Genomic DNA, 24,043 nt, shown 5'->3' on the forward strand with positions numbered 1-24,043 from the left:
TTGACGTTTCACCGATGCTCGGCGGCTTGCAAGGTGGTAGGTGTGGGTGGCATGGCGTGAGGTGCAGACGGACGCCATGTTGAAGACACCAATTGACTTTCCAGCAGTTGATAAGAGAAAGGAAGTGCGAACTGACGAGATGTCGTCGAAACTGCCTTGTACCTTATCGATAGTAAGAGCGCCAGAGAGCCGCAGATCCGAGACTCCCACGCGGACGGCAGGCACCAGATGGTGGGGTAGGTATTTTTGGCCAGGGCTGGCTGTCGCACCCCCGCAGCAAAGACAGATACTATCACTGCCATCCAGAGTCAACACCAGATTTGGTAGTCACTGAACGGCACCATGTGATCTCGCAGAGGAGAGTCGGATCGACGTCGGTTAATGCTAGCCCACGGCAATCTGGGAGCTTCCAATTGTCGACTGTAGTTATCATAGGTCATGGAGCACGCGACCTAAACACGTCACGTTAGCTGAAGCAAGATGCTTCATCGTCAAGGTATGCACAAGAGAGAACAAAGACTTTCGGATTGTATCAAACAGTCAGTGTGCGCCATATTACCCCAGCCCAATGCTGATTATCCTTCCATGCAAATTCGTAAAGTCGTGAAATTTAAAAGTTGAAAAGTCGAATATCCACCATCTCCCCCTCAAATCTCGCGCAACGACTCGGCTTCCGACACACTCGATGAGCGACGCTGGGGAGCCAACATGTTATCAGCTTCGACCAGCGCAGCTTGTATCGACATGTTGAAGGTGCAGGCGAGGTATTGTGCGTAACGGTTGCGGTATGCTTCCGCAGCGTCCTCTTTCGATGTGTGAAGTGACTTCCTTGCTGAAGCGCCTGATGCTAGGTTAGATGACAAGCTTTAGTTTGGTTGATCAAATATACCCGATGCGGGATGAAGAACTATCGAGGGCGCTGGCGACGAGCTGGGAGAAGAAGATGGCGAGGAAGAAGCGCTGAATGGAAGAGAAGGCATGATGAATGTCAAGAGTGGTTCTCGGTTTGTATGAAGATAGTTCTTTGGCGTCGATCCCGTCTTGGATAGAGTACTGAGAGTACTTGAATGGCTTGAATGATTGAAGCTTGATGATTTTTGCTATTTCGAAGGGGCAGTCAGCGATCGCTTTATAGCAGACGAATGGCTGGAATCCCGGAAAGGCCTCACGATCCTCGGCACACCGTAAGGTCAGAAACAGCACGAATAACACCCTGACGGTAACCTCAGACACGGCCGCTGATGCATGCATCTCGATCATCCCAATAAGTGCGTAGCATTCCAGGTGACTACATGATCAGGCTGGGCTAGCGCTGAGCCATTTTTGACCCGTGGGCCTTCTCCACTACACCGCCAGAACCGATCCGACCAAACAAAGTCTGGGGAAACCCACGATAGCTCAGGGGTCACCATCCTTTCAGCCCCTTGCGTGTTATAGCCCGTAACGGCAGGTACTCGCCAATAAGCACGTTGTCGATTCCAAGCCATGGCTTTGCGCAGTTTGATAGTGCACGATCCCTCACAAGAAGCACTGCGTGTACCATCTTGACTTCACAACTGCTGGGCGTTAAAGCAGCACAAAGTTAGATCGCCCAGACACTCGCGTGCTCGACTTGACCAGCGTTTGCCACGTTCCAACGGATCCAGCAAGATGGCTGTTGGAAAAACACGCGATGACACAAGCCAATATCGCTATTCGTGCTTTGTATGACGAGGATTAGATTGGGCCCTTGTCAGTTGTAGTGGGTACAACCGCGTCCGCCATCTTTGTTGCAGCTGAGCCACCGCTCAGGTCCTCGTTGACTTCCAATTATGGAATCTTGCATCTTGTTGTGTGATAAGACTGTCCAACTTGCAGAGTTTGATAACTTAGCAGGCCCTCATCATCAGCTTCATCACCACGTTAATTGATTGAGAAGTCTGCAGAACTTGAAATTTCGAGCATTCCTGCAGCCCGCATGAGACTTATCTGTGGCGCCGGCAAGAAGAAACAGGACGTTTTCTAGATTCCTTGGATCTGCACCTGACTTCTCACGGTTCAGCCGCGGGAAAGCGCAGCCAGAGCCTGTTCCCTCACATTTCTCTTCGCCGGATCGTCTGCCACACAGACCGTTTCCACAATCCCACTTCACAGACCCACTTCACAGACCCACTCTGATCACGATGCTTTTCGACGCTGTCGTTCGCCTTGCTCACGATGCCACGAGGGCCTTTGCGTGTTCGTGTTGCTTGGATGATGGCATTTCGCAGAGTACAGTGAGTCTAGACTGGCTGGTGATCTGAAATTACGGCATAGAAACCTGCTGGCACGCAACGAACGTCACGATGTCAAAGACACAACGGTTCAAACGCCATTTTGCAAGACGCGCCATGTCTGAGGACTGACGATCAAAGAAGGCCAATGCGGGGCCGCCGACCGCTAGATTCGCATGCATCGGCTTTGTCCCTCCCTCACAGCCGTCACGCTGATCCAAAATCCAGGCACCGCTGCAGTCCCCACCCACCTTCCTATTTGTTGTGGCCGGCTGCTTTGGCGACATCGTGAGCGCTGGGTTGCTTCGGCTTCATTGTCTTTTGCACGATGCACGTTGGTGGCGTGTGGAGCGTGTGGAAATGAGTTTCCGAGCTGAGTTTTCTCCCTGCATGCTTGCTTGGGCTGACCTGCGCAACGCCGTCCCAGCCACGATGCACCTGCGCCAATGCCTTCAACCGCACTTGCAGTTCCCAAGTCGGATGTGCATTCCGAACAGCTTTTTCCTTTACCTTTCGCTCACCATTGTTTCCGATTGCACTCAGATCGACCTTTTGCATCACCTGCTGACCGCAAGCTTGAGGCATTTCCACCACAGCACCAGTCAAATTCCCGCGGTGGAGCCTGTCGATCGGTACAATTCTAAACCAACATCGATTGTGCGATATGGGGTACCCTTTTAGGGGCTGAAAGCATCAACTGCTATCACAACATCGTGTTCTGGTTCCTGTTGTGACACGAAGTAATTGCCTCACCGCCATCTCGAACGTGTTGCTATCGTGTGGTCTAAATGGGTCCGCCCTGTGAGTCGCTGGATGTCGAATCATGCACATGCGTCAACACTCGCTTCACATGCAGTTTGACTGATAAGACGCACGACTATCAAACGTTGGATACCGCTATCTGGAGTGAGCCATGGTACGAGAGATATGGGGACGCATCACGTGCGAGACAGTGAGACCATGACTTATGGTCGGACGGAAGCTTATCTCGACGACAGTGAGAAATGTCGTTTGACGACTGGGCTCAAGTCGTTCCGTTCGGTCACGGTCGAGCTACTAGAGCTTGGGGGATTTTGATCCTCTGATCGTCTCTCTCACAAGTCGCTCCTCTCAATATCAGATCCCGCACAAGCGCGCTGACTTTTGAGCCTCTTACTTCATCCAAGCAAGCAGAGCTCCAGACAAGTCTACTATCGCAATCGATACGAAGCCATGTAGATGTCAATATATCGCGCATTTACAGTGATCGTGAGCAAATCTCATCGCGGATCGACGACTCGATGAGCCATTAATTTGGGCAGCACTGCCGCAGATCCGCGATTTCACAAAACCACTCGATACAACGAGGGATTTCTCCGCCCCGAACCGAGCGTTCAATGCCTCATTTCTGGGTACGCTGTTGCTCATGACGGCAACAGGTATACGCTTACACTACCTTCAGTTGCTTCACACTGCCTTACTCGGTCCCAAATCAACCAACTCAAACGGACCATGTTGGGACGATTTGGAGCAACCTGACCAGCTATCAAGTACGCAGAGGTTCGGATGATTGGGTAAATTCATATAGCGCATGGCGACTATGTGTAGCTCGCCACCGGCTCTCTCAGCACATCGACCCTCACCTTGATACCCAACCCTGGTTCCTTCCCCGCCTTCACGCCCTTCCCATCCACTTCAAACCCCGTGTCTGCCGTCTGCAGCGTCACCATTCCTCTCGAGTTTAAGATACATCTCAAATTCTTCTCGGGCACCGTCTGCGCTAAATGCACAATCGCGGCAAATGAGATATCGCTCCCTGTCGTATCCTGCACGCTTACTGTGTAACCTGCAGCGATGCAGATATCTCTCTGCTTCCTCGCCCTCGTCAGCCCTCCCGCCTTGCTGATCTTCAACCCGATGCCTTCCACTGCATCATCAGATATCATACGCGCAAGACTGGCCTCGTCCGTCGCCAACTCATCGAAGATAATAGGAACATCTGTGCGTCTGCGAAGAGACATAGTCTCGCGCCATGTCGCACACGGACTCTCGAGCACAAAATCCAGTCCCGAGGGTAGCAGTCTGAGCATCCTGAGCGCGTGCTCAGGCGTGAGACCACAGTTCGCGTCGACGAGGAAGAACTCGCTCTCCTGCTTGTCAGCCAGCGCAGCGGTGATGATGGCCGCGTCGTTCACGGGATTCGTGCCGATCTTGATGCTATGTCCCAGATAACCCTCATCCCGGTACTTCTGCACCTGCGCCCTCATCTCCTCCGGCGCACACACGCCCAGACTGCTAATCATCGGCAAAGGCACATTTGTTCGCCCGCCGAGCAATTCACACACGGGCAGCCCGACGCTCTTACCGAAGATGTCCCAGCACGCTACATCGAGCGCTGTTTTCGCGTCCAAGTGCCCCGCAAGCGCAGAGTCCATGGCGTCGTTGATCCGGTCCACGCGTCGCGGGTCCAGGCCAATGAGTTCGGGTGCGATTGTGGCGATGGCTGCGCGGACGCCGAGGGCGTGGGAGGGCGCGTAGGTGGTGCCGAAGGGGGTGGACTCACCCCATCCCTCGATGGTAGATGTATTTGGAGGCGAGGAGCGGGAAGTCGATTGGGCGGTTATGCGAACGATTGTCGCGTCGAAGTGTGTGTATGTGCGGCCGCCGGAGAGATGGTAGGTGCCGCCGGAGTAGGGGAGGTTGACGGTGAAGACGTCGATGCGTGTTATTTTGAGTTCTGGGGCTGACATCTTGGAGGGAATGGATTGCGGTGATGAGAGTGTTTAGAGGATTGGGATTGCTTGACTTGCAGGTTGAATCTCAGATCGCGAGATTGTATGGACGACATATGTACTCACTGTATGCGAGTCCATCGCTTTCGCAATGGCCACCTACCGTACTGGGCAAGCTGATGCGAAACAAATGGATTGCTGCAAGTCGTCGTTGTCATTATTGTAGGTGCGGTTGGAGAAGCAGCCCCACTCTGCTCTCAAAGTCACCAATCATAGGTCAGCTCGCGTGGTGAATGCTGCATCGGGTTACACCATTCCTACTTTGGGTTTATCGATGGCTGGACTGCTGATAGTCCTCTCAAACAGGTATCATTGGGCTGTCTAACTTCTAGTATTATAGGAACTCATAGCTCATCATGCTCATCCTTCTCACTTCTATGCACCCTATTATTCTCTGCACCCGTATCCACACTCTCCGTCTCAACACTCACTTCAAACAGCCCACTCCCCACCAACCCACCCCCCTTCGCATGCGCAACCTCCAACTCGAACCACGCATCCGTCCTTGGCACATCGTTGATATCCAGTTCTGCCACGAACGTGCTATTTCCTCCCAGCCCAATATACTGCTCACTCAACACAGTGTTCTTCCTGACATGGCGCACCGTGACGTGCAGTGCGAGCTTGGGTATCATGGGAGCAACTGCAATGACGGCGTTGTTAGTGTAGCTTGCGTCGAACGAGAAGCGCCGCGGTTCCGATTCAGGAGTCACGTAGTCGCTAATTGAGAGGCCGACGGGGAGGAGAATGGCGGTGTCGCGCGCGTTGTCGTACTGTGTGAGGCCGCGGGATATGACGTGGTCGATGAAGCGCGGTATAGCTTCGCGGTTATGCAGAATGCTGTAGGTACCGCCGGTTCGCAGGACTGCGGTAATGAGATCTTCTTCTCTGACTTTGCCGGTTAGAGCTGTTTGGTGACGCGGCTTGGGGCCGTAGAGGATCTGGTCTTTCTTGGGCAGGATACCGAAGTGCATGCGGATGCCTTGGTCGCCTGCGTGCCAGACGTGGGCGATTTGCTCGGCAAGGTCGGAGTTGCTTGCGCATGTCAAAGCTACGACAGCAGTCTTGTTGTTAGGTAGTGGAGTGGAGTGGTGGACGAGCTCACTCATGGCTACTCCTATGTCGAGGCTAGTGTTGGTATCGCAGTCTATGTCGAGATCGTCTGGGTGCAGTCTGTACAGATCGTCACTTGAACCTCTGCTTTTTGTCGAGTTCTGTTCGGTCACGCCCTCTCCCGGACCTTCATCGTGCGGCTTGTCTGCGAGCTCTTCCAGCAGCCACTTGTGAATGGGAATCTGCATCTCAGCTATTCTGTTCGCGGTCTTCATAACATCCCGCAAGATAGCAACACGGCGTCCATAGCAGTCGTTGGCAGGCTTGTCGCGTACTAAAGCGCATATCATGATGTTGCCGCGCTCGGTACCGTATGTTCGCCTGATCGCCTCCCTAAAGTGGCGCCACTGACGGCGGGAGTCCTTGATAGCAGCGGAGACAGCGCGCTGGAAGTTCCCAGGAAAGTCGCTGCGTGGGGTATTTGGACCTGGGGTGCTGACATTTCCAGTGACCTGGTCGATCAAGCCGTTGTCTTTGTTCAGGGTGTGGTGAGTGATGCGTCCAGTGCAATCAATAGAACCTGGCTCAAGCGGGTGGCCTGCCTTTCCAACTGGTCCATCTGTGAAGAGGCCGCCAAAACAGCCTGTCGATAGATTGTGTGGGACCTGCTCGGAGATGTTGTTCTCACCGCGGAGGTCCAGGAAGACAGGTGAATCGATGCGCTTCAGTCCTGGTGGGTTGTTGGGACCAAACGGCGGTTCTGCGTCGTCGGCCCAGTTGCTGTGTGCATAGAAGTCCTGGATTCCATGCAAGGCTCGCCCGAACCCCTCTATGGCAGAACACTTAGCTCGCGTGAAGACGTGCATCTGCAATGCAGGGAACGAGAACCTGCAGTCCAGGGTGCTGATGTCCACTTCAGGCGCAATGATCCTCGCACCACCGTCAACAATCTTATCAGCAGCGTCGATGCCTTCTTCGATCCGGCCTCGCATGTGGTTTATGCATATCTGGAGCTGTTTCGTGGCTTGTTGACGCGTGACCGGATATTCAACTCCCAGGTCAAAAAGTTGAGCATCCAAGAAATCGGCGTTATCGCAGTGAGCCTCTGGACCTTCCGGTACCGGGTCGAGCATGTCTGGAGCGCCCACTGCTCCATTCGAACCTTGACCGACGTAGACATCTGATCTGCCTGATAGCTGGTGCAGGCTCAGCTCTTCGAAGCAGCGCCCATCTGATATTTCCTTATCAGGTGGGCAGGCGAAGGCGGCTCTTGTTATGCGTTCATGTTCGCAATGTTGACCGATAATGGCTGGCTCATTGATAGTTCCGAATCCCAGAACATGGTCGAAAGATACGCAGGACAGCAGCAAAGCTGTCGTATACGCTTTTTGCATTCCTGCAAGGTATGCAGTTGGAGTGGAGGTCCCCGGAAGGTGGTTATTGTGGTCCAAGCGTTCTGTCGTGCCACCGGCCAAGGATCGTATCGTTAGCAAAATGGCTTGAAGTGCGTCAATGCAGTCACCGCAAACTCAGGTAATGACTCGCACACTTCCATAACTCAAAAATGGGTTCGATGAAAGGTGAATGGAAGTGTTCGCGTTGTGGGTGGCATGGTGTTAAAACTCTGACGCAACTGGTGGATGATGCTAGGAATAGCCGCCCGCGGACTCATCAAGCGGGGTGCATCTGCATCCGCCGATATGGACGACGGACTGGTTCTGTTGAAGTCTTGGAAGTTGGCACGAGCAAGAGGATAGCTTTTGGTCCTCAAACTAAAAATACTTGTAGGTTGAATGGGAAAAGATTGGTTGATCTGGGACGCGTGATCTTCGTGCGGCATTGCGCATGACCTTGACCCTGACCACTTGTCTCAGTATTTCGGAGTCGTGAAGTGAAGGAGGATGCAAGCTCATGTGCACGACTTCGCGTCGCGCTAGTAGTGTTGTCTATGGTACATATGTCGACATCCAATTCATCGTGATTCTTCCTCTTCTGAAGCGCAGATGCTCATTGCTGGTACGCCTGTACGCCTCGCTATACCCGTGATGCAACATGATAGACATATGGAAGTGCAGTATTTGCCGGAAAGCAGGAAACATGTGTTCCCTCGTTTGTACACCGTTTATACAGAGGGATATATGTTGCGTCAAATTGTGGGCTGGCGGTCGTGAAAGTGCTCTCACTCGTCAACCAGTGCTCCCAGAATAAGACTCTGGATGACGAACTCGGCAGATGTGACCCTGATTTTGCGTCCAGAGATCTCGCCCTTGGCGACGAGGTCATCTGCTCCTTCGCCATCATCTCTCTTTCTCTTCTTGCCCTTCTTGAAACTTCCCTTCGCGTTCTTAGCAGGCGCACCGGTGCCGAACAGTTCAGCAGCCGCATCAGCGACACTGCTCTGGTCATTGTCGACGTAGACCCAGTCCCACTGCCCTTGCGCGAGGAGTTGCGCCGCGGCACCCAGATCTGCGCAGCGCCCTACATTTGATGCGCCGAGAGCGTGTGTGAGAAATACAAACGGTTGGCGTTTCTCGATTTCCTTCTTGCTTTTGCCAGTGACGAGAAGTACGGACTGGCTTTGAAGCAGCAAATCGCGGTCTTGGAATGTCTTCTCCAACGAGACATCATCGCTTGAAGGGTCGTAGATGCGCATAGCTCGTGAGCGCACGATGCCGTTCGGATCGAGGTACTTTGATAGACCAGCAGGAAGCAGGTAGCGTGCAAAGCTGAGTGCGTGAGAAGCAGACAATGAGTCTTTGACCCAGCGGAGATGAAGACAGGGCACGTTGAGAGCGAGCGCTTGGAGGTACTTCGTGCTGCGGGAGTGCGAGTCTGTGATCAGGGCTACGAAGCCAAGCTTCTTCGAATCCTCCTTCAGGGTCAGTATGCCTGCCCCTTCGATAGCAGGGACGGAGGTCCGGCGGCTTTGAGAAGCTGACAGCTCAATTGACTCGGTGTTGAAGAGCTCGTGGAAGCCTTGCTCTAGGATGTGCCCACCGTTCGTTTTAATAGCTCGTGCAACAGCGTCCTTGTCCATACCGTCGCCGGTGGATGTCAGGACGAAAGCCATGTTCGAGAAAGTGCCGCTACCAGACCGACTCGATGAAGCAACTGATCCAGCACGGTTTGTTGCGTCCTTCAGCAGTGAGGGCGCTGCGAGTCCTCTGCGAGTGAATGAAAGTGTGGTACACGCCTCAGTGGGCACCGGTGTGCCCAGCTGAGAGGCAGGTTTGCTCGGTGACGATGGCGGCGAACGCTGGAAGGTGCGATCACGCAGTCGACTCCATAGTTGTGTAGTGACATAAACGCTCGCGATATGCACAGTGACCTGCTTCGGTTGAGGCACAACCTTTCCTGCTGGAAGGCTATCTCGCTGCTTTTCCTCCAGTATGACGGAGATGTGCCCATAGCGGTCGGTCATCGGAAACTCATAGTTGTGCAGGTTATCGCACTTGTCGGTTAGACCAACAACTACGTATGTGTGCTTCTTCATGCCGGGCTCATCAACTTTGACTTGGTCACCCGACCGGAGGTCGAGCGATCGTACCTGGAAGGCATCCAGAGAGGTTATATTACCATCGTCAAAGCGGACCTGAAGATGTTTCGAATCTGGGCGACCGACACAGGTGGCCGGGTAATAGTGACTGCCCGGCCACGATGCAAATACTCGGTTCGGTACGACTACCTCACCCACTTGGATATCAGCTTTCCTTGGTGTCAAGCGAACGAGAAGTCGCGTTGCAGAAGGTGGCGGCCAACTGGCAAGTTCATCCATACTGTCACCAGCATCGCGCATCTCGACATCAGCAGATTGGTCGACTGATTTCGTAGCTTTTCGGGTGGGTGTTGCTGGCATAGGCTTCTCTGTGGTGGTCGACGCTTTGGGCTTGGATGGTGAGTTGACGGGTGAAGACATGGTGGCGATAACAGCTCTAGCAGACTTCAATGATCCTTTCTTGCTGTTTTGAGGTCTTGCAGGTCGAGACGATCCTTTCGACTTCAATGTCGCAGGTCTACCGTATGCTGCTGTCTGAACGTCTTCCCTGGCCTGTGCTGCAGCAAGCGCGCCTTGTTTCTCGCGCCTTTGGGCTGATGCCGATGGAGGTGTCTCCTCGCGCATCTGTTGTATCTGCTTGAGAGGTGATGGTGGAATCTGCCTTTGGATAGGCTCCACATTCGCGATTTCCTTGACAGGGCTGCGAAAGACACTACTTTTCGCTGCAAGTGCAGTCCTCCGCTTCTTGGCTGCGGGCGTTGCGGGTACAGAGCTGCTCATGTGCGTATCGCCATCGGCGTTATCAAAGCCGCTGAGACATGGTATCTCTATCTCTTCCTCCGCTGCCGATCGCTGAGTGTCCGGTAAATTCGCAATGTCGTTCAAGGAACGAATGCGGCTCACACTGTAGACTGGATCGCTACCTTCATCTTTTGAGCTGGTTGGAGCGGGCCTTTGCGATTGCGAAGCTGCTTGCTGCTCTTGCGCAGTCTGGAAAGCTTCGGTGCCGTTAGTATCTTCTTGGACCTCCGTCTCGTTCTGGACGATCTGAACAGGCAGAGCGTCCTCCGTAAAATAAGAGGGTTGTGTCTCGTCCAAAGTGTCTGTGTCCGGGATCGTGCTCCGGCGTTGCAAGCTTGGTGTAGGTTTCGCTGGCTCTGCAGACTTCTCAGCCCTGAGCTCTTTCAAAGGTTGTGGCGATTGATTCTGAGCAGGGTCGACTTGCTTATCTTCCTCCAGAGTTTCGGGGATCTCTTGATCTGTTCCATCGTCCAACTTCATAGGTTGAATCATTCCTGATTCAGAGTCTGCGTCTACATCACCCTGATCAGGTTCAGCTGCTGCGCCTTCCCCGTTACCGACTAGATCTGGCTCTGCGATAGGTAGATCCTCTTCTTCCTCCATCTGAATGTCGTCATCGCCAGCCGCCGCTTCGCTGATATCGCGATCCTCATCTTCTTCCGGATGCTCGTCGTAGCCGTGTTCATCGTATGTGATCTCATCAGTCAACATTGGCGGGCTGCTGGGCACTCGCTCCTCTTCTTCGGGCGCCTCTTCCTCCTCTACTTCCTCCTCTGCTTCCTCCTCTGCCTCCTCCTCTGCCTCCTCCTCAACTTCCTGACTCATCTGCGGTGGCATTTGTATCATGGACGAGGATATCATCTGGCTCGTATATCCGGTCTTGGACGCAACAGTAGTCTGATTGATGCTGTACTGGTTGACTGACGGCGATGAAGGGAAACGTGTATCCGGCCGCGGCCAACTTTCGTGATTTGCAGTTACATCAGGCTGAGAATCCATGACAGCGACAGAGCCTCTGCTACTATGCGGTGCGGTTCGGAGAATGGACCGCGAAGCCGGTGCTTGTATCTGGGACTCGCGTTGCGGCTGCGACGAGGGGCTACCGCGCTGAGAACCGTTGCCTGGCGTGTGATCTGGCTGCGTGCGTTGTGGATGTGAGGAGGTCTTCGGCACTTGCACACCATTCTCCAAGCCGTTGTATCTCATCGGGGCCTGTGCAGCGACAGCGACATCCTGTGAGAGTTCATCAGGCGATTGGTCAGCCTCGTCTCCTTCTGCTGCGAGATGCTGTGAAGGATCGTTCATCGCCACGTCCTCGTCTTCTTGCACGCCATCGTGCCACATGTGTCGTGATGCTTCGTGCCGAGCTTTCGGCGAGTGCTGAACATCTCCCTTACGCTTGCGAGCGCCGTGCGACTTCACGACCGTTGGCGCTGAGATGCTTGACAGTGACAGACCAGCTTCGCGATGGGTCTGCTCCCTCAGCCTTTGGCGCTGCATGCGCTTCTGGACTGCCGTGAGCTCCTCCCAGCTATCTTCCTGAATGAGAGGTGCACGTTGGGCCCCCTTTGTATGCTTGCGCCTCTCCTGCGACTCCTTCATTGTCACATACTCAGATCGCGGTTCACTCGAGGATCGTATGATTGGGTCTGACCGCTCATTTCGCAGGACCTTGATAGGACTTGAGAGTGCTGGAACAGGACTCGAGTGGCGGACATTGTTGAAATTCGGGGACGGTCGCTGGAAGATGGGATCTTCAGCGCCAGCTACCGCAGGCGACGTGCGCGCTTGAGTTAGATCGAAAGCCTGCGTCAAAGACAGTGGTTGTCCTATGCCCGATCTGCCAAATGCGCCGCCGAAAGCAGAGGCCGAAGCAATAGTGTCTGGTGTAGTCTCCACTCCTGCGGTCGAGCTGAGTATTTGCCCTGAGCTGTTGCGCTTCCTGCCCGCCACTGCCGGTGTCTCGAACTTCAATGGACTGGTGAATGCCTGCTCCGTTCGTACATATGGACCGCGATCGTCTTCGAGGGCTGTTGGGCTTGTGATGGTAGCATCTTGCTGGAACTGGGAGGATACAACGACTTCGATGTCGTCGGTGAGGGGCTCCGCATCGTCCTCATCGTCGTGTTCGGTGAACAGCGATTTGGTTCCTGGTCGAGGAGTCGGCATGCGTGTGGTGGTTTCTGCAGTGCCAAAGATGCCGCTCGTCCATTCTCTGTGCATCTGGCTGTCTGGCTGTGTATCGCCTGGGGCGTCCATGCCGGCGAAGCTGTGGTGCATCTTTGGCGCAATGACCGCGTCCGTCATTGGTGCCGTGTTCATGGGTGCGCTGTTGTGTTTTGTGAGGCCAGGCTTGACATGGTGCGCCTGCGTGGGGGTGTTCGCAGAGACGCGCCGTGGGGAAGGTGCGTGTTCGGGCGCGGCTGGACGCAGCTGCGGAACGGCGCCGAGTAGAGGGTGAGGCGGCACAGTGAAGGTAGAGGCAGGCGCAGAAACAAGGGAACCATGACTCTCAGTGGAGGTGGTGAAGTGGAGGTCCTGCTCGCTGCCTGCGCGCTGTCTGAGCGCCTGCGAGAGTTGTGATGGGTCCTGCGGCGTGCAGAGATCAGCGCTGAGCGAGGTGAAGAGGGCCGAGTCATGCGCTTGCAAGGGTCCTCGCGTTGAGGCAGGGGTTCATTCCTCGAGTGCATGCAAAAGATGAGAACTCACATCGTACAAAATGTCGCTCAGCAGGGTGGACGCCTGAGAGTCGGCCATTGCGCTCAACTAAAGTGCCGGATGCTCTGCCATGGTGGTGTTGCGGCACGTCTGACAGGGGCTAGGTCGAAGTGGCGCCGTCGCGTCGCGTATTCACGTGGGCGCCTTCCACCTCTTTTTGTTCTGCCTGGGTTCGATGACATCAATGCGATCTGAGATAGTTTGGTCGGTCGGCACGAGTGGGTACCTGCACGTGTCTCATGTCTCACGTCTCACGTCTGGAACCACAGTTTTCCTGCAGCACCTAAAAAGTGACATGTAGCCTTCAATCTACTCCAAGACCGACGAGAATGAGGCAGGCCTGCTTTGCATACCTCCCAAAAATTGGGAAAATGCAACGCTGAAGACAGGCAGACGGCAAGTGAACCAGCACTACTTCTGATTCTTAGTCTATTCTAGCGCCAACCTATGCATGACATCTCAATGATTCATCAAGCCATCAATGCCTCTTCTTGGAGTTGGCGTTCTTTCCAGCGCCAACCTTGGGCCGGCCTCCTGCCCTTCCACGGTCACCGGTGAGGATGCCTGGCAGGTAGTCCTCGTCCATAAGGTCCTTGGTCCTCTCCCTCTTGTCCTGGGCTAGCTGCCTCGTGTACTCCTTCTGGTCCTCTGCAAGGATCAGGTCCCTGCCCCATCCTCCCTTTCCTCCACCAAGACCACTCCATTTGGTGTTTGCGGTGCCTGCAATAGGCTTGGGAATGCTGTACTTGTCGCCACGCTTGTTGTAGGTATAGTTTTTAGCAAGGTGGATATGGAACTCGCCCTTCGCATTTGTGCTGCAGGAGACTCGCGCGAGGGTGGCACCACCGCAGCGTGGGCAGAACTGCTTGCTCATGTCCTTGACGACCTGGAAGCAAGCATGGCAGCGCAGGACCTTGGAGGACAGCTTCTTGATGCGCTGCATGTTCGTGGTGATGAGCTTCAGGTTCATCTGAAGGAGCACATTCTGCATAGCGAAATCGATGGTCATGGTCGCTACGTCCATTTGAGTGGGGCCCTGCGTGCGGACATCAGCCTGAAGACCAGAATCCTTGACTTGGTATTCGGGAAGGTTGGACTCAGTGATCCATTCGCCGTCGTCATCATCCTCATCGTCAGATGCGGGAGGCGTAGGTTGTTGCTGCGATTCCTGGCCTAAGGAGATGTCCAGGGTTGACAGGTCTTTCTCAAGAGACTCGGTAGCCGGTGCAGGGTCAGATACTTGCTGCGCGGACTCTGAGGTGCTTTCAACCTCAACAGGCTTCTCCTCTGTAGGCAAAGATGCTGGCTGTTCTTGGGTGACATCTTGCACTACAGGCTCCTCAGACTGTTTCTGGGGCTCGGCCTCAGTCGCTGGCTGCTCGATGGTCAGGTCGTTCTGCGCCTGCTCCGACTTGTTGTTCTTCTTGTTTTGACCCTTTGACTTCTTTGACGACTTCTTGGACTTGGTGACAGTCGACCACTCATCTTCCACTTCGGCTTGGCCGTTTTCCAACGCTGCCTGCTCTTGAGCTGCCTTAGCCGCTTCCTTCGCTTCCTTCTGCTTGCGCGCCTCCTCTTCCTCCTCAGGTCTCAGCTTGATCGGCCCCTTGGGCACTGATCTCAGACCCCAGTCTCCACCGTTCCTTTCGCAGTGAATCTCGTACGCCAGCGCCAAGATTCCCAAATCCTGCCTGCTCAGTACGGCATGATCGCCTGTCTTTTTACTGAAGGCGATGACTGCATCGTAGCTTGCCGGGCTAGGGTTACGAACTTTAAGAAATGGCATCAAGGCAGTGTGCACTCGCATCCTAGTTGCTTCATCTCGAATTTCGGAGATGATAGCTGGAGTCGTGTAGAGTTCCTCGGCAGAGTTGATGATTGTTGAAATCGAGACAACGTTCTTGATCAGTGGGCCAGTATCCAGGATAAGCGAGTGGATAGGCTTTTGGGTTGGTTCGACAGCCATTTTGTTGACAGAAAATGGCGACAGTTGGGTATTAAGATACCTTGATGTGAGATCACACTCAGCTCACACGCTTCTTGCAAGCGATTTTGTCGTTGTCAGAAAAGTCAATTTTCGTCTTACGAAATTTCACAGCAGTGGCGCGGGGTGCAGGTGCACGAAATTGAGAAGGCGCTAACGGGTCTGGGCTTGGCGTTTTGGTCTGCGATGAGAGCAGCGACGCGCAAGTGGTCCTTCCGCGATTCTAGCTCCCGCAAAGTCACTTTCAACATCCAGGAACTTTGCATGCCCATCTTTGCCCCGGCACGCAAGGCTATGATGTCTCATATCGTTCACACCATGTTGAGGTGCATGACTCGCTGTTGAGCAGTATGGATAAGTCCTATTGATCCTGACAGGCAGTTACTAACGCTATGCAGAATCCCTAGCTACTTCAGGTGACTGCTCTACGTATGGCTCCGCGGTCCATAGCTTTCGTACGTGCCATCCTGTTGTACATCACCGACTGTACAGGGTAATCCAACACGGCAGAGCACACGGTAACCGCGTTCGGCACTTATGGGTAATTGAATCGACCACCGGAGTGCCGGTCGGCAGACAAACAACCACAGTGTATCTCCGGGTATGCGCTGGATGTCCTGCCTCCGGTGTTGACGACCCACCTACGTTTCCTAGGCTGAAGGCGTTTGATGGCCGATACGAATACGGTCCTTGTCATTTGCTGCGACGCTCAGTCTATTACAGTTTTCGAAAGCGTATCCTAATGATCCGAACTGTCGGATCCAAGTCAAGCCTCTTCGTCACGGGCCATCGTAGTCTCCAGCTCCTCCTACTCGACACGCTGCTTGGTTCAAGATGTGATGACGATGATACCACTCACATACACGACCTTTGGACGACAGTTGTACGAACCGATCTTCCTTAGTTGCCGTCTCTTCTTCGTCTCATCGCTCGGTATCAAGACTTTGATATGGAATAGCCGCAGTCACTACAGCTGATTCGTGGAGTTGCCGGCCGATCGTCTGCGCTTCAGTGTGTTCCGAGCGAACGACCGGAATGGCTGATTGCAAGAGGCAGTTCAAGGGGCGTTTATCGATCGCTTGAATGTGTCCGAGGCTTTACTCAGTTCGGCTCTGCGGCATGGTCGTTCAAGTCTCCGAGCCGAATGACGCTTGGTCTTGCGTTCGTTCTGGCGTTGAATGCTGATTGGACCCGTCTCGAAGAAGGCTTCAAGCACGACGCTCACCCGAGCATGGTATCTCAACAAACTGTAGCAGCTCTTCGGCGAGCCTCATGTGTACGTAGCCACGAGAGTCGGCTGGCGAGACGAGCAACTGAGCGCTCCGCATTGCTATGCCTCGTCCTTCAACAGCCATATCGCAGTACGCGTGTGTTATTCGTCCGAGTGCGATGGACTTGGGTGCAGGGTCAACGACCATAACGGTCTTATCCGCCCATTGTGTGACGATCCCATCATCGAGAGGTTACTGATGAAAGTTCGAAGCCGGGGGTATGCTTTCGCTCGGCGGCTGATGAGTGCGGGCCAGTCTGCTGGTGACCTCTGGACCGACGAGTGTGACGCATGAGCGTACGCATGACCTGGGGTGATGATGTGGTGCTTTGGGCGTCGTCGACCGGTGAGTATTAATTCGACCTTGCCACGGACGGCGATGCAGTCTATATGAGCGAGGTCGGGCACCAAAACCGTGTCTCCGGTGAGCGATGGAGAGAGCCATGCGGGCTCTCTCAAACCAGTCTGTACATTACTGAGTTGGGGCAGTGGGACGCCAGCCGCTGCAACCGAGCGTTTGCTCTTAACGGGATCAATTCTAGTCTTGTCAGGCACGTTCGCCAATGTGAGCCAAGAACAGCTCGCCAGGAGTGAGAGGGGTGGAAGAGGGTAAGGCAACGAGGCAAACATGCAGGAGAAGAGTCCTTCAGGGCGCTATTCTTTTGCCATAACAGCACTTAGCGTAACCGACCCCGGGCATGCCGTCCTCTACTTAACCTTCGAAATCCCGCAACTTTGTAACCCGGCTCATCAACCTGGCACAAATTTGATTGTCCCAAAGTACGACATGTCCAGTCTGTGGGCTGTTCCCTTCTCCTTTTTTCGACATTTACCGATTTCAGAGACTTGATCGTCGCAGTTAGCGCGCGCGCAGATGGTGGCTTCCGTTGAGTTAACGCGACGGTCCGCTTATAACCCCTCTTGCCACAGAGCAGAGCCGCATCTCTCACGATGATCGCCTACGTCCATTGCTAGTTCCGAGGCTGGCTTCCGTCAGGATGTGGGCTCAAGAAGCATCAGAGCGGACGACTGGATCGGAGATACCTCGCTGACTGCGCCCTACATCCTTCCCAACGAAGCCGCTGTTGGGCCTCTCCGCATGATGATGCAGCACACTCGGCGGGTATCTCGCGAACCGACATGCCACATACAACATGTGAGAACCAGAGCCGATCATTTACTGGAAACGACCTATGGCGTTGAGACTGCAGGGCTGGGCCATCCTTCTCGGAGCACTACGGCGGCCTATCCTAACACTTCTACTGCAGCAGGTATGGATACTGGCGCTCTACTTGAACCGGTCTCCATCTCCCCTGTTTTGGGCTGAATCTGCCGCTTCTGTGGTTGGCCAAGTCTATGCACCACAACAACCCATGTTGTTGCATCACACTTAGCAAGATCCTCGGCTGCTCAATGCATTGCTCACTCGGCTGACATGCGTGATAGTAGCGGAGGCCTGATGGTCTTTCGAATACTTCAAGTCGACATCGGACGACCCTCCAGAGGAGAATGAAACATGTCTGAAAGTACGTGCCTAGCTTCTATATCGAACGTCCCCTTGATCGACCGACATGCGATCCTCCTTACCACCAGCCGTACACGGATTGACGGCACGCGCGCTTCCACGTACTACACCTGGCGGGGTAAAGGAAGCCCGTCGCTGTCCAGTCGGTTAGGTCCTGCAGCCCATGCATCACCACTCTGCCGCCATGACAATCCAGGGCCTTGCTCTAGCTTATCAGAAGCTTGCTCGTGCTTTCGCTGCCACAAAGCAATATGGTGGCTAACGCTGTCGGCTGACACTAGAGTATCATGCCTTCCCTTTTCGGTGTCCTCGAGCAGAGCCGCATCGCGAGTAGGGAAGATAAAGGAGTGGTGGAACTGGGGACATGGCGGCAAGCATTGAAGTGATTCGTGTACATCCGCGGAGAAACTGCCCCAACCGATCGTTGTCAGAACTGTACTATACAACATGAATCATCAACAAGCGATGGTATATCTCCATGTTGTATTCAACGCGTCGAATTCCACTGACTCACATTGTAGCCGGGCTTCATCTTCCGCATCAACGAAGTGCGCGAACACCCGAATGTGCAACCCGCTGTGGATATGAATGGAAATTGGGAACCAACGGCCACCCCCGGATACAACTATGTTGTGTCTGGAGGCGTGACGAACCTGTGGTGGCTTTGCGATGGCAACAGGATTCGTCCTAGTCCGTTGGCTGAACACAAACTACCCCCGGGTATGGTCCACTACAAGACGTATTCACTCTTCTACAGCGATGGCAGAGGTTTCTGGGTGCTACGAGGAGACGCTACAAACCCAACGCACGACGAGCCCTGGCTACCCCTATGTTTCGACCACGACGAAAATGACGGCTTTTCATCGTTCCTGACAAACGCCAGAAGTGAGCCGGCCCTTCGCTGCCGCCGGACGGACCAAACCTGGGTAAAGATGCTTTTGCCTGATGTCAACCACGGATCTGTTGTCGTTGAGTCCAGGCAACAGGGGGCATTGAAAGGAGAACTGCCAATACTCTTGGGCTTGCTAGCGTTCTCTATCCCAATAGAATCGCTGCAACAGTACCTTCCGTCGATGTTCCATAGCGGGACATGGCAGCAGTATGACATGGCAAACGGTCGTACGTAAACCTCGGACATGAATCCGCAAGAGTTCAGATATACTGACGGTCTGTTAAGGCAATCACAAACGCGGGGTAATTGTCGAAGTTTACGCATGTCCTACTTCAAACGGAGGTACCACCGCTGAAGCCCTCAAGGACCGTGAAGATGGTCTCACGGGCAAGTACTACTATTGATACGTCAGCGCACGAGAGGTCGTCAGCCCTGCCGCCATACGCCCTACTGCACCTGCCAAGACCCAGCTACCCGCTACCCGCTACCCGTCTTACCTATCATTCTCGCTTTCCGCTCTGTTTACGTTGGCGACCTTAAATACGTTTAGCTTATCTGATCGAAACATACATTGCCCGGACGCTCTCTAACATATCTCTTACACATCTGCGCAGAAGGACCATGTTCAGATCTCCTATCTGACCGAGATGTATCCACTTGCTGTCAAGGCAGTATTTCCTGGACGAATTGCATCGACACCAGATTGCTGCCACATCGGTCACGCTTGTTAGTCTCATCAAAATTTGTTTCCACCATTTCTTATGGCCAGATTGTTCTCATACCCAGATAGCCACAGACAGTCCTGCGTTATCGATACTGCTTCAGCTCTCAAACAGACCGCCTAGCACCCGGCAAGATCGTTTACACACCATCTGAGATCGGATGGATAATCATAGTTTAGTCTAGCATGCAAAGCAATCCAACATGCTACCTGCCCAGACATATCTTGGTGGTGAGATCCGTAACTCCGCCCAATGCTATGCGTGCCACCCCTGTCTAGAGTCGCGTGTGGTATACAGTACAATTACAACATCCTTCTCTTTACTACATCCAGCTCCTCATTTCGCCGCTCGTAGCGGTTTATGCAATCGGTTTGCTTCTCTCGTCTTCGGGCATTCTCTGCTCACTGTTAGCTTGCGCGCCTCTCCAAGTAATCAAACTCCACCACTGTCCCTCTCGTCCCATACCAATCCTCAAAACATCTCGGACTCACCATATAAGCATCAATCGCCGCGCTGAAGACCGCAAACCCCGCACACCCAACAACCACCGCCTGCGGCCCCGCATTCCTCGCCAACACACCGCCCGTGATACAGCCACCGGCGACTCCATTGTACAAATCGTTCTTCCCCCGGAGCCCCTCGATCGCGCACTCGGTGCCGCTGAAGATCGCGCCGACTTTTGCGAAGTTCTTGCCAGAGGAGATGGAGGAGCGGTACATGTCGCGTAGCCCGTGCTTGAGTTGCTGTTTGAGGGGCAGGTCGGCGATGCCGGTCGCGGCGGTGGGGGAGAGTACGGATGCGGATGCGGATGCGGATGCGGAGGCGGATGCTGGTGCAGTTGCAGCGGCGGAGGGGAGTGTGGAGGTGGAGGTCGCGGTGCTTGTTGCGGCCGCCTTGACGGCGTTTGTGATCGGTGTGCCAGATGATTTCGCTGCGCTCGCTGCTGTCGGTGTGGATGTAGTGGTAGCAGCGCCGGCGGCCACTGGCGACGGGTTTGCGGTCGGTAAGGGCTGGCCCATGGGTGTGTCGTAGCGCATCGAGGCCATGAAGAGTCCGAACATGGCTCCGAGGCCGCCGCCCATTACGCCGGCCATGACGGTTTTGCCGACGCAGGATTCCATGGATGCTTGAATCTGTCATACATGTTAGTGTTTGTGGCTTTGTGATGGGGTCTGTAGGGGGATTCGGGGAGGGAAGGGGAGCGGCGCATACCATCTTTGTCATTTGCACTTCTTGCTCGGACATGCCTGCCGTGGGGTTCATGTTGGCCATCATGCCGTTGGGGTTCTGTGGGAACGCCATCGTGTCGTCTTGTGTTGCGCGAAACGAAGAGACAGCGGCTGGAGAGAGATTGAGACAGATACGCTGGAAAGATTGGTGACTGATGGCGATGCGACGCGATGTCGCTGTGCGATAACTCAACTTTTGCGGAGAACACGGAGATGCCGAATTGGCACGTGCTGTCTGCTGTCAGCCTTGCACTCAAACCTGTCCTCGACACAAAAGGAAAAGTACAATCTGTCGAATACCCGGGGGTTTTCGTGATCAAAACTGAGATGTCAAGGTAGTAGTATGTAATGGATTTTGAAGTCTTATGCTATGCTTCTATAGACATTTGATATCTCCCCAATGCTAGGGTACATGTCAACGGTAACCACGAACGCCTGTTTCGCCATGCTCCGTCGAAAGTGCTATCTACAAGCCGCCATGCTCAGTTCTTCCCCCCCTGTGTGTGTGAATAATATATATGAATAGACAGTCGTTTAGACATTGTGGTCTAGATGCGTAGCGTCGTCAAAATGTAATTCGTCTATACAGATCGTTCGTCATTAAATAAGGTTACCGGGCGATCCTGAGCGACCGATGTAGTCACCCTGTGAGTGACTCGAGAGCCTGGACTCCGGCGGCGGCGTGAGCTGCTTCTCCCACTCCTTCATCAAGTGCGAAGCCGTGCGCTTGAGGTTGGATGGCGATAGATTGACCAGGTCTGGCCAGGGGATCGAGTTGCGCTTGGGGTCGCGTGATGCACTGGTGTCGGGCATGCTCGCAGAGCTGATCGTGGCAAGCGACGAGTTCTTCGAGTCGTGGCGCCTTGAGTGGTACTTGGTGCTGGCTTGGGAGCTGCCGACGGTAGATGACGGTGTGTCTGACTCGTCCGAGTCGTTGTGGGTCCCTGTTGTCTTCGCGACGAACGTGGTGCCAGGGCTGTCCCAATTATCCCAGTCTTCTTCGAAGCTGTCGCTGTTCCTGGCCGTTTGCTTTTCGGGGGTGCGGGTGGCCTTGGGCGCATGAGTCTTCTTGTTCACGGAGGTGGTCTTGGGTTCACTCAGACCATGTTCGGACCAGAAATCTTCTCCGATCGATTGTTTCTTCTGCACAGACTTCCTGGAGCTTGCTGACCGGTTCAGGGATGGCCTGCTAGCGGATGTGTTTCGAATCACCTTAGCGGATGGATCCCTGTTCTGTGAGGGCCCAGAAGACTCTGCCGCCGCCCCGTTGACAGCTTCGTCGCCCACGGTGGCCTGTCTAATGTCCTCGATGAAGGTAAACAACCCGTTGCTGAAGTCGCTGGCCAGTTGCTTGCCAGTGCGCAGGATGTTGTCGCGCTGTATGTTTGGCAGTCCGCCAAGGTCGTTGCGATCGTTACTCGTCACGTCGATGAGCTGCCTCGATACATCGGACGACGTTGAGGATCGAACGGGAGGTGTCGGTCGCTTGATGGTGGACCCGCCACTGGGGACTTCGACTGGTTGAGGGAAGGACGGCGCATAGGCTCTATCAGGCGACAACAGCGAGAGAGTGCGCAGGTGGCGTGATCCACTAAAAACCTTCCGCTGAGAAGACTTTGTGTTGCTGAGCAGAGCCTTCCTGCGCTCCATCTCGCGCTGCATCCACAGGTTGCCTCCATCTTCATCATCGTGTGCGGCGTCGATGTTGGCGAGAGTAGTGTTCAACGGCTGCAATTGGGCGACCTTGCGGACATCATTGCGCCGTTTGCTTGCTTCGTGAAGAGCGTAGTGCTTCTTCAATGTCTTCAGATCCTCTTCGGCTTTGCCAAGCTCTTCCCTAAGCTCTAGTACGTATCGCTCTTGCGCAGCAAGAACGGCGAGGATGTTGGTCTCGGGCGACGGCGGTTGGGCCTCAGGTGAGGGAAGTGGTGACGGAGCTGCGATCCAGGACTGAGGTCGTGACCGAGGGGAAAAGACCGGTGAACTACTGCCAGCAGTAGGTTGAATTGGGAATTGTAACGACAAGCGCTTGCCCTGTCTAACGATATCGGCGTGCGACGTTGTCTTTGAACGAGCGTGAGAAGGCATGGAGGGAGGAGGTGAGGGATGGGAGAGGGTAGTCGAGGATGAAGAGGTAGCAGAGTCTCCGGAGTCTTGACGAGAAGGTTTCGCCCCTGATGGTATTGCAGGGTTACGTGTAGATGGCTTGTGCGGCGGTGACTCTGGGCGGTCGAGGGCCTTTGCGCCTTGAATGCTGGCACTCGAGTTCATATCATGCTCCTGGGTGGGCATACAGACGGAAGACGAAAGCCTCAGGCGTCGCGACAGCCGGAGCAAAATTAGTGCAGAGGTGGTTGGGTGACTGCCGTGCAGTTCTAGGTATAGCGTAAGAAAGGCGACCGATAGGCTGGCCAGACGCAAACAGCCTTTGGCGGAGTAGAGCACCCACGAGAACCACGTCTTCAGCAGAGTCGGGCTGGCAGTGCAGGAACCCATACCAGACTCTTTGGAGCGTGCATTTCTCGAGAGCGGAAGAGGGGTCGATTCGAATTATGGAGATAGCTGCACAGCAGCGGTCCGTAGTTTTGTGATGAGTGAGTGCTCAGACCACCCAAACAATCCATTTAGGAACCCGAGTCCCCCTGTGACACTATCCATGGACTGGCCTGCGGGGCTAGCGTAATTGAGGCGGGCGTAGGTACGCGTGGTGAGCTGACGGGTCATCTGGTGAGAGTTGAGCTTTTTCGCTGTGGACGGGTTTTGAACTTGTTCACCGATTTTTTGAGGTTTGTTACGTCTCGACCACCAAAACCTGAAACTTATCTCGAGAGTCACGCTGGGGTACTGAGGGGCTGTATCCATTTTGTGTTCATTTGACAGCACGAGCCCAACACCCAGGCTAGTCCACCGTCTTTAGCAGCCATGATGAAATCTGCTGCTCTGTCCTAGGATCAACGCGGCTTGCCGCTGTTTCCAGCTCATCACGAAACATGGATCTCGGGTCAGGCACGACGAGTCCGTCCCCCGGTAGCCTGGGGACACGCCTCTCTGGAATTCTCTTGGTGTCTGTTGCTGCTGTGACGACCTCGGGAGTATGTCATTGTTGGTCTGAGCGACGCCCACGACCTGCGTACGTGACCAATGCCAGTTGGGCATAGCAGCTCTCCGCAGAGAGACCAATTGACACAGCGACAGCAGTCCATCCGGGCAGCTGACAGGTCCGCATGCAACGAGGCTTATGCGGGGCAACTCTCCAAGCATTCAACAGGAATGAAACTGACGCAGGTACGGAGCTTGACGCCGTTTCGCAGACGGACGCTCACTACGGGC

At 54.4% G+C, this 24,043-nt stretch overlaps 8 protein-coding genes across 8 annotated transcripts; 1 reads left to right on the forward strand and 7 right to left on the reverse strand.

Annotated features, from left to right (window-relative positions):
- Positions 1 to 647: 647 nt before the first annotated feature.
- On the reverse strand, positions 648 to 980 carry BU25DRAFT_343488 (uncharacterized protein; the record flags this gene model as incomplete). The annotated part of the gene is made up of 2 exons (XM_033702958.1): positions 648 to 841; positions 890 to 980. 2 exons carry the CDS (start codon positions 978 to 980, stop codon positions 648 to 650), a joined length of 285 nt encoding a protein of 94 aa, XP_033560719.1.
- A 2,679-nt stretch (positions 981 to 3,659) lies between these two features.
- Positions 3,660 to 5,174, reverse strand: BU25DRAFT_89530 (enolase 2-phosphoglycerate dehydratase). The gene has a single exon (XM_033712223.1). It carries the CDS (start codon positions 4,979 to 4,981, stop codon positions 3,830 to 3,832), a length of 1,152 nt encoding a protein of 383 aa, XP_033560720.1. The 5' UTR covers positions 4,982 to 5,174; the 3' UTR covers positions 3,660 to 3,829.
- A 133-nt stretch (positions 5,175 to 5,307) lies between these two features.
- Positions 5,308 to 7,847, reverse strand: BU25DRAFT_411502 (uncharacterized protein). Its single transcript, XM_033706567.1, has one exon. It carries the CDS (start codon positions 7,468 to 7,470, stop codon positions 5,368 to 5,370), a length of 2,103 nt encoding a protein of 700 aa, XP_033560721.1. The 5' UTR covers positions 7,471 to 7,847; the 3' UTR covers positions 5,308 to 5,367.
- A 205-nt stretch (positions 7,848 to 8,052) lies between these two features.
- BU25DRAFT_394463 (uncharacterized protein) lies at positions 8,053 to 13,130 on the reverse strand (the record flags this gene model as incomplete). The annotated part of the gene is made up of 3 exons (XM_033704743.1): positions 8,053 to 11,129; positions 11,187 to 12,962; positions 13,083 to 13,130. The coding sequence occupies 3 exons, from the start codon at positions 13,128 to 13,130 to the stop codon at positions 8,256 to 8,258; spliced, it is 4,698 nt and encodes a 1,565-aa protein (XP_033560722.1). The 3' UTR covers positions 8,053 to 8,255.
- Positions 13,131 to 13,469: 339 nt separating this feature from the next.
- Positions 13,470 to 15,159, reverse strand: BU25DRAFT_411504 (uncharacterized protein). Its single transcript, XM_033706568.1, has one exon. The coding sequence runs from the start codon at positions 15,055 to 15,057 to the stop codon at positions 13,570 to 13,572; it is 1,488 nt and encodes a 495-aa protein (XP_033560723.1). The 5' UTR covers positions 15,058 to 15,159; the 3' UTR covers positions 13,470 to 13,569.
- Positions 15,160 to 18,317: 3,158 nt separating this feature from the next.
- BU25DRAFT_422308 (uncharacterized protein) lies at positions 18,318 to 19,166 on the forward strand (the record flags this gene model as incomplete). Its single annotated transcript, XM_033708144.1, has 3 exons — positions 18,318 to 18,338; positions 18,392 to 18,989; positions 19,048 to 19,166. The coding sequence occupies 3 exons, from the start codon at positions 18,318 to 18,320 to the stop codon at positions 19,164 to 19,166; spliced, it is 738 nt and encodes a 245-aa protein (XP_033560724.1).
- A 676-nt stretch (positions 19,167 to 19,842) lies between these two features.
- BU25DRAFT_343260 (mitochondrial import inner membrane translocase, subunit Tim17/22) lies at positions 19,843 to 20,786 on the reverse strand (the record flags this gene model as incomplete). The annotated part of the gene is made up of 4 exons (XM_033702943.1): positions 19,843 to 19,881; positions 19,976 to 20,377; positions 20,468 to 20,617; positions 20,697 to 20,786. The coding sequence occupies 4 exons, from the start codon at positions 20,784 to 20,786 to the stop codon at positions 19,843 to 19,845; spliced, it is 681 nt and encodes a 226-aa protein (XP_033560725.1).
- Positions 20,787 to 21,054: 268 nt separating this feature from the next.
- On the reverse strand, positions 21,055 to 23,372 carry BU25DRAFT_411509 (uncharacterized protein). Its single transcript, XM_033706569.1, has one exon. It carries the CDS (start codon positions 23,207 to 23,209, stop codon positions 21,314 to 21,316), a length of 1,896 nt encoding a protein of 631 aa, XP_033560726.1. The 5' UTR covers positions 23,210 to 23,372; the 3' UTR covers positions 21,055 to 21,313.
- Between the last annotated feature and the right edge of the window lie 671 nt (positions 23,373 to 24,043).

The sequence above is a fragment of the Macroventuria anomochaeta genome (genome assembly GCF_010093625.1).
Source record: "Macroventuria anomochaeta strain CBS 525.71 unplaced genomic scaffold BU25scaffold_20, whole genome shotgun sequence".
NCBI classification, from domain to species: Eukaryota; Fungi; Ascomycota; class Dothideomycetes; order Pleosporales; family Didymellaceae; genus Macroventuria; species Macroventuria anomochaeta.

Coding starts and splice junctions, on each gene's coding strand:
- BU25DRAFT_89530 (XM_033712223.1), bottom strand. CDS start 4,981: ATGTCAGCCCCAGAACTCAAAATAACACGCATCGACGTCTTCACCGTC.
- BU25DRAFT_411502 (XM_033706567.1), bottom strand. CDS start 7,470: ATGCAAAAAGCGTATACGACAGCTTTGCTGCTGTCCTGCGTATCTTTC.
- BU25DRAFT_411504 (XM_033706568.1), bottom strand. CDS start 15,057: ATGGCTGTCGAACCAACCCAAAAGCCTATCCACTCGCTTATCCTGGAT.
- BU25DRAFT_411509 (XM_033706569.1), bottom strand. CDS start 23,209: ATGGGTTCCTGCACTGCCAGCCCGACTCTGCTGAAGACGTGGTTCTCG.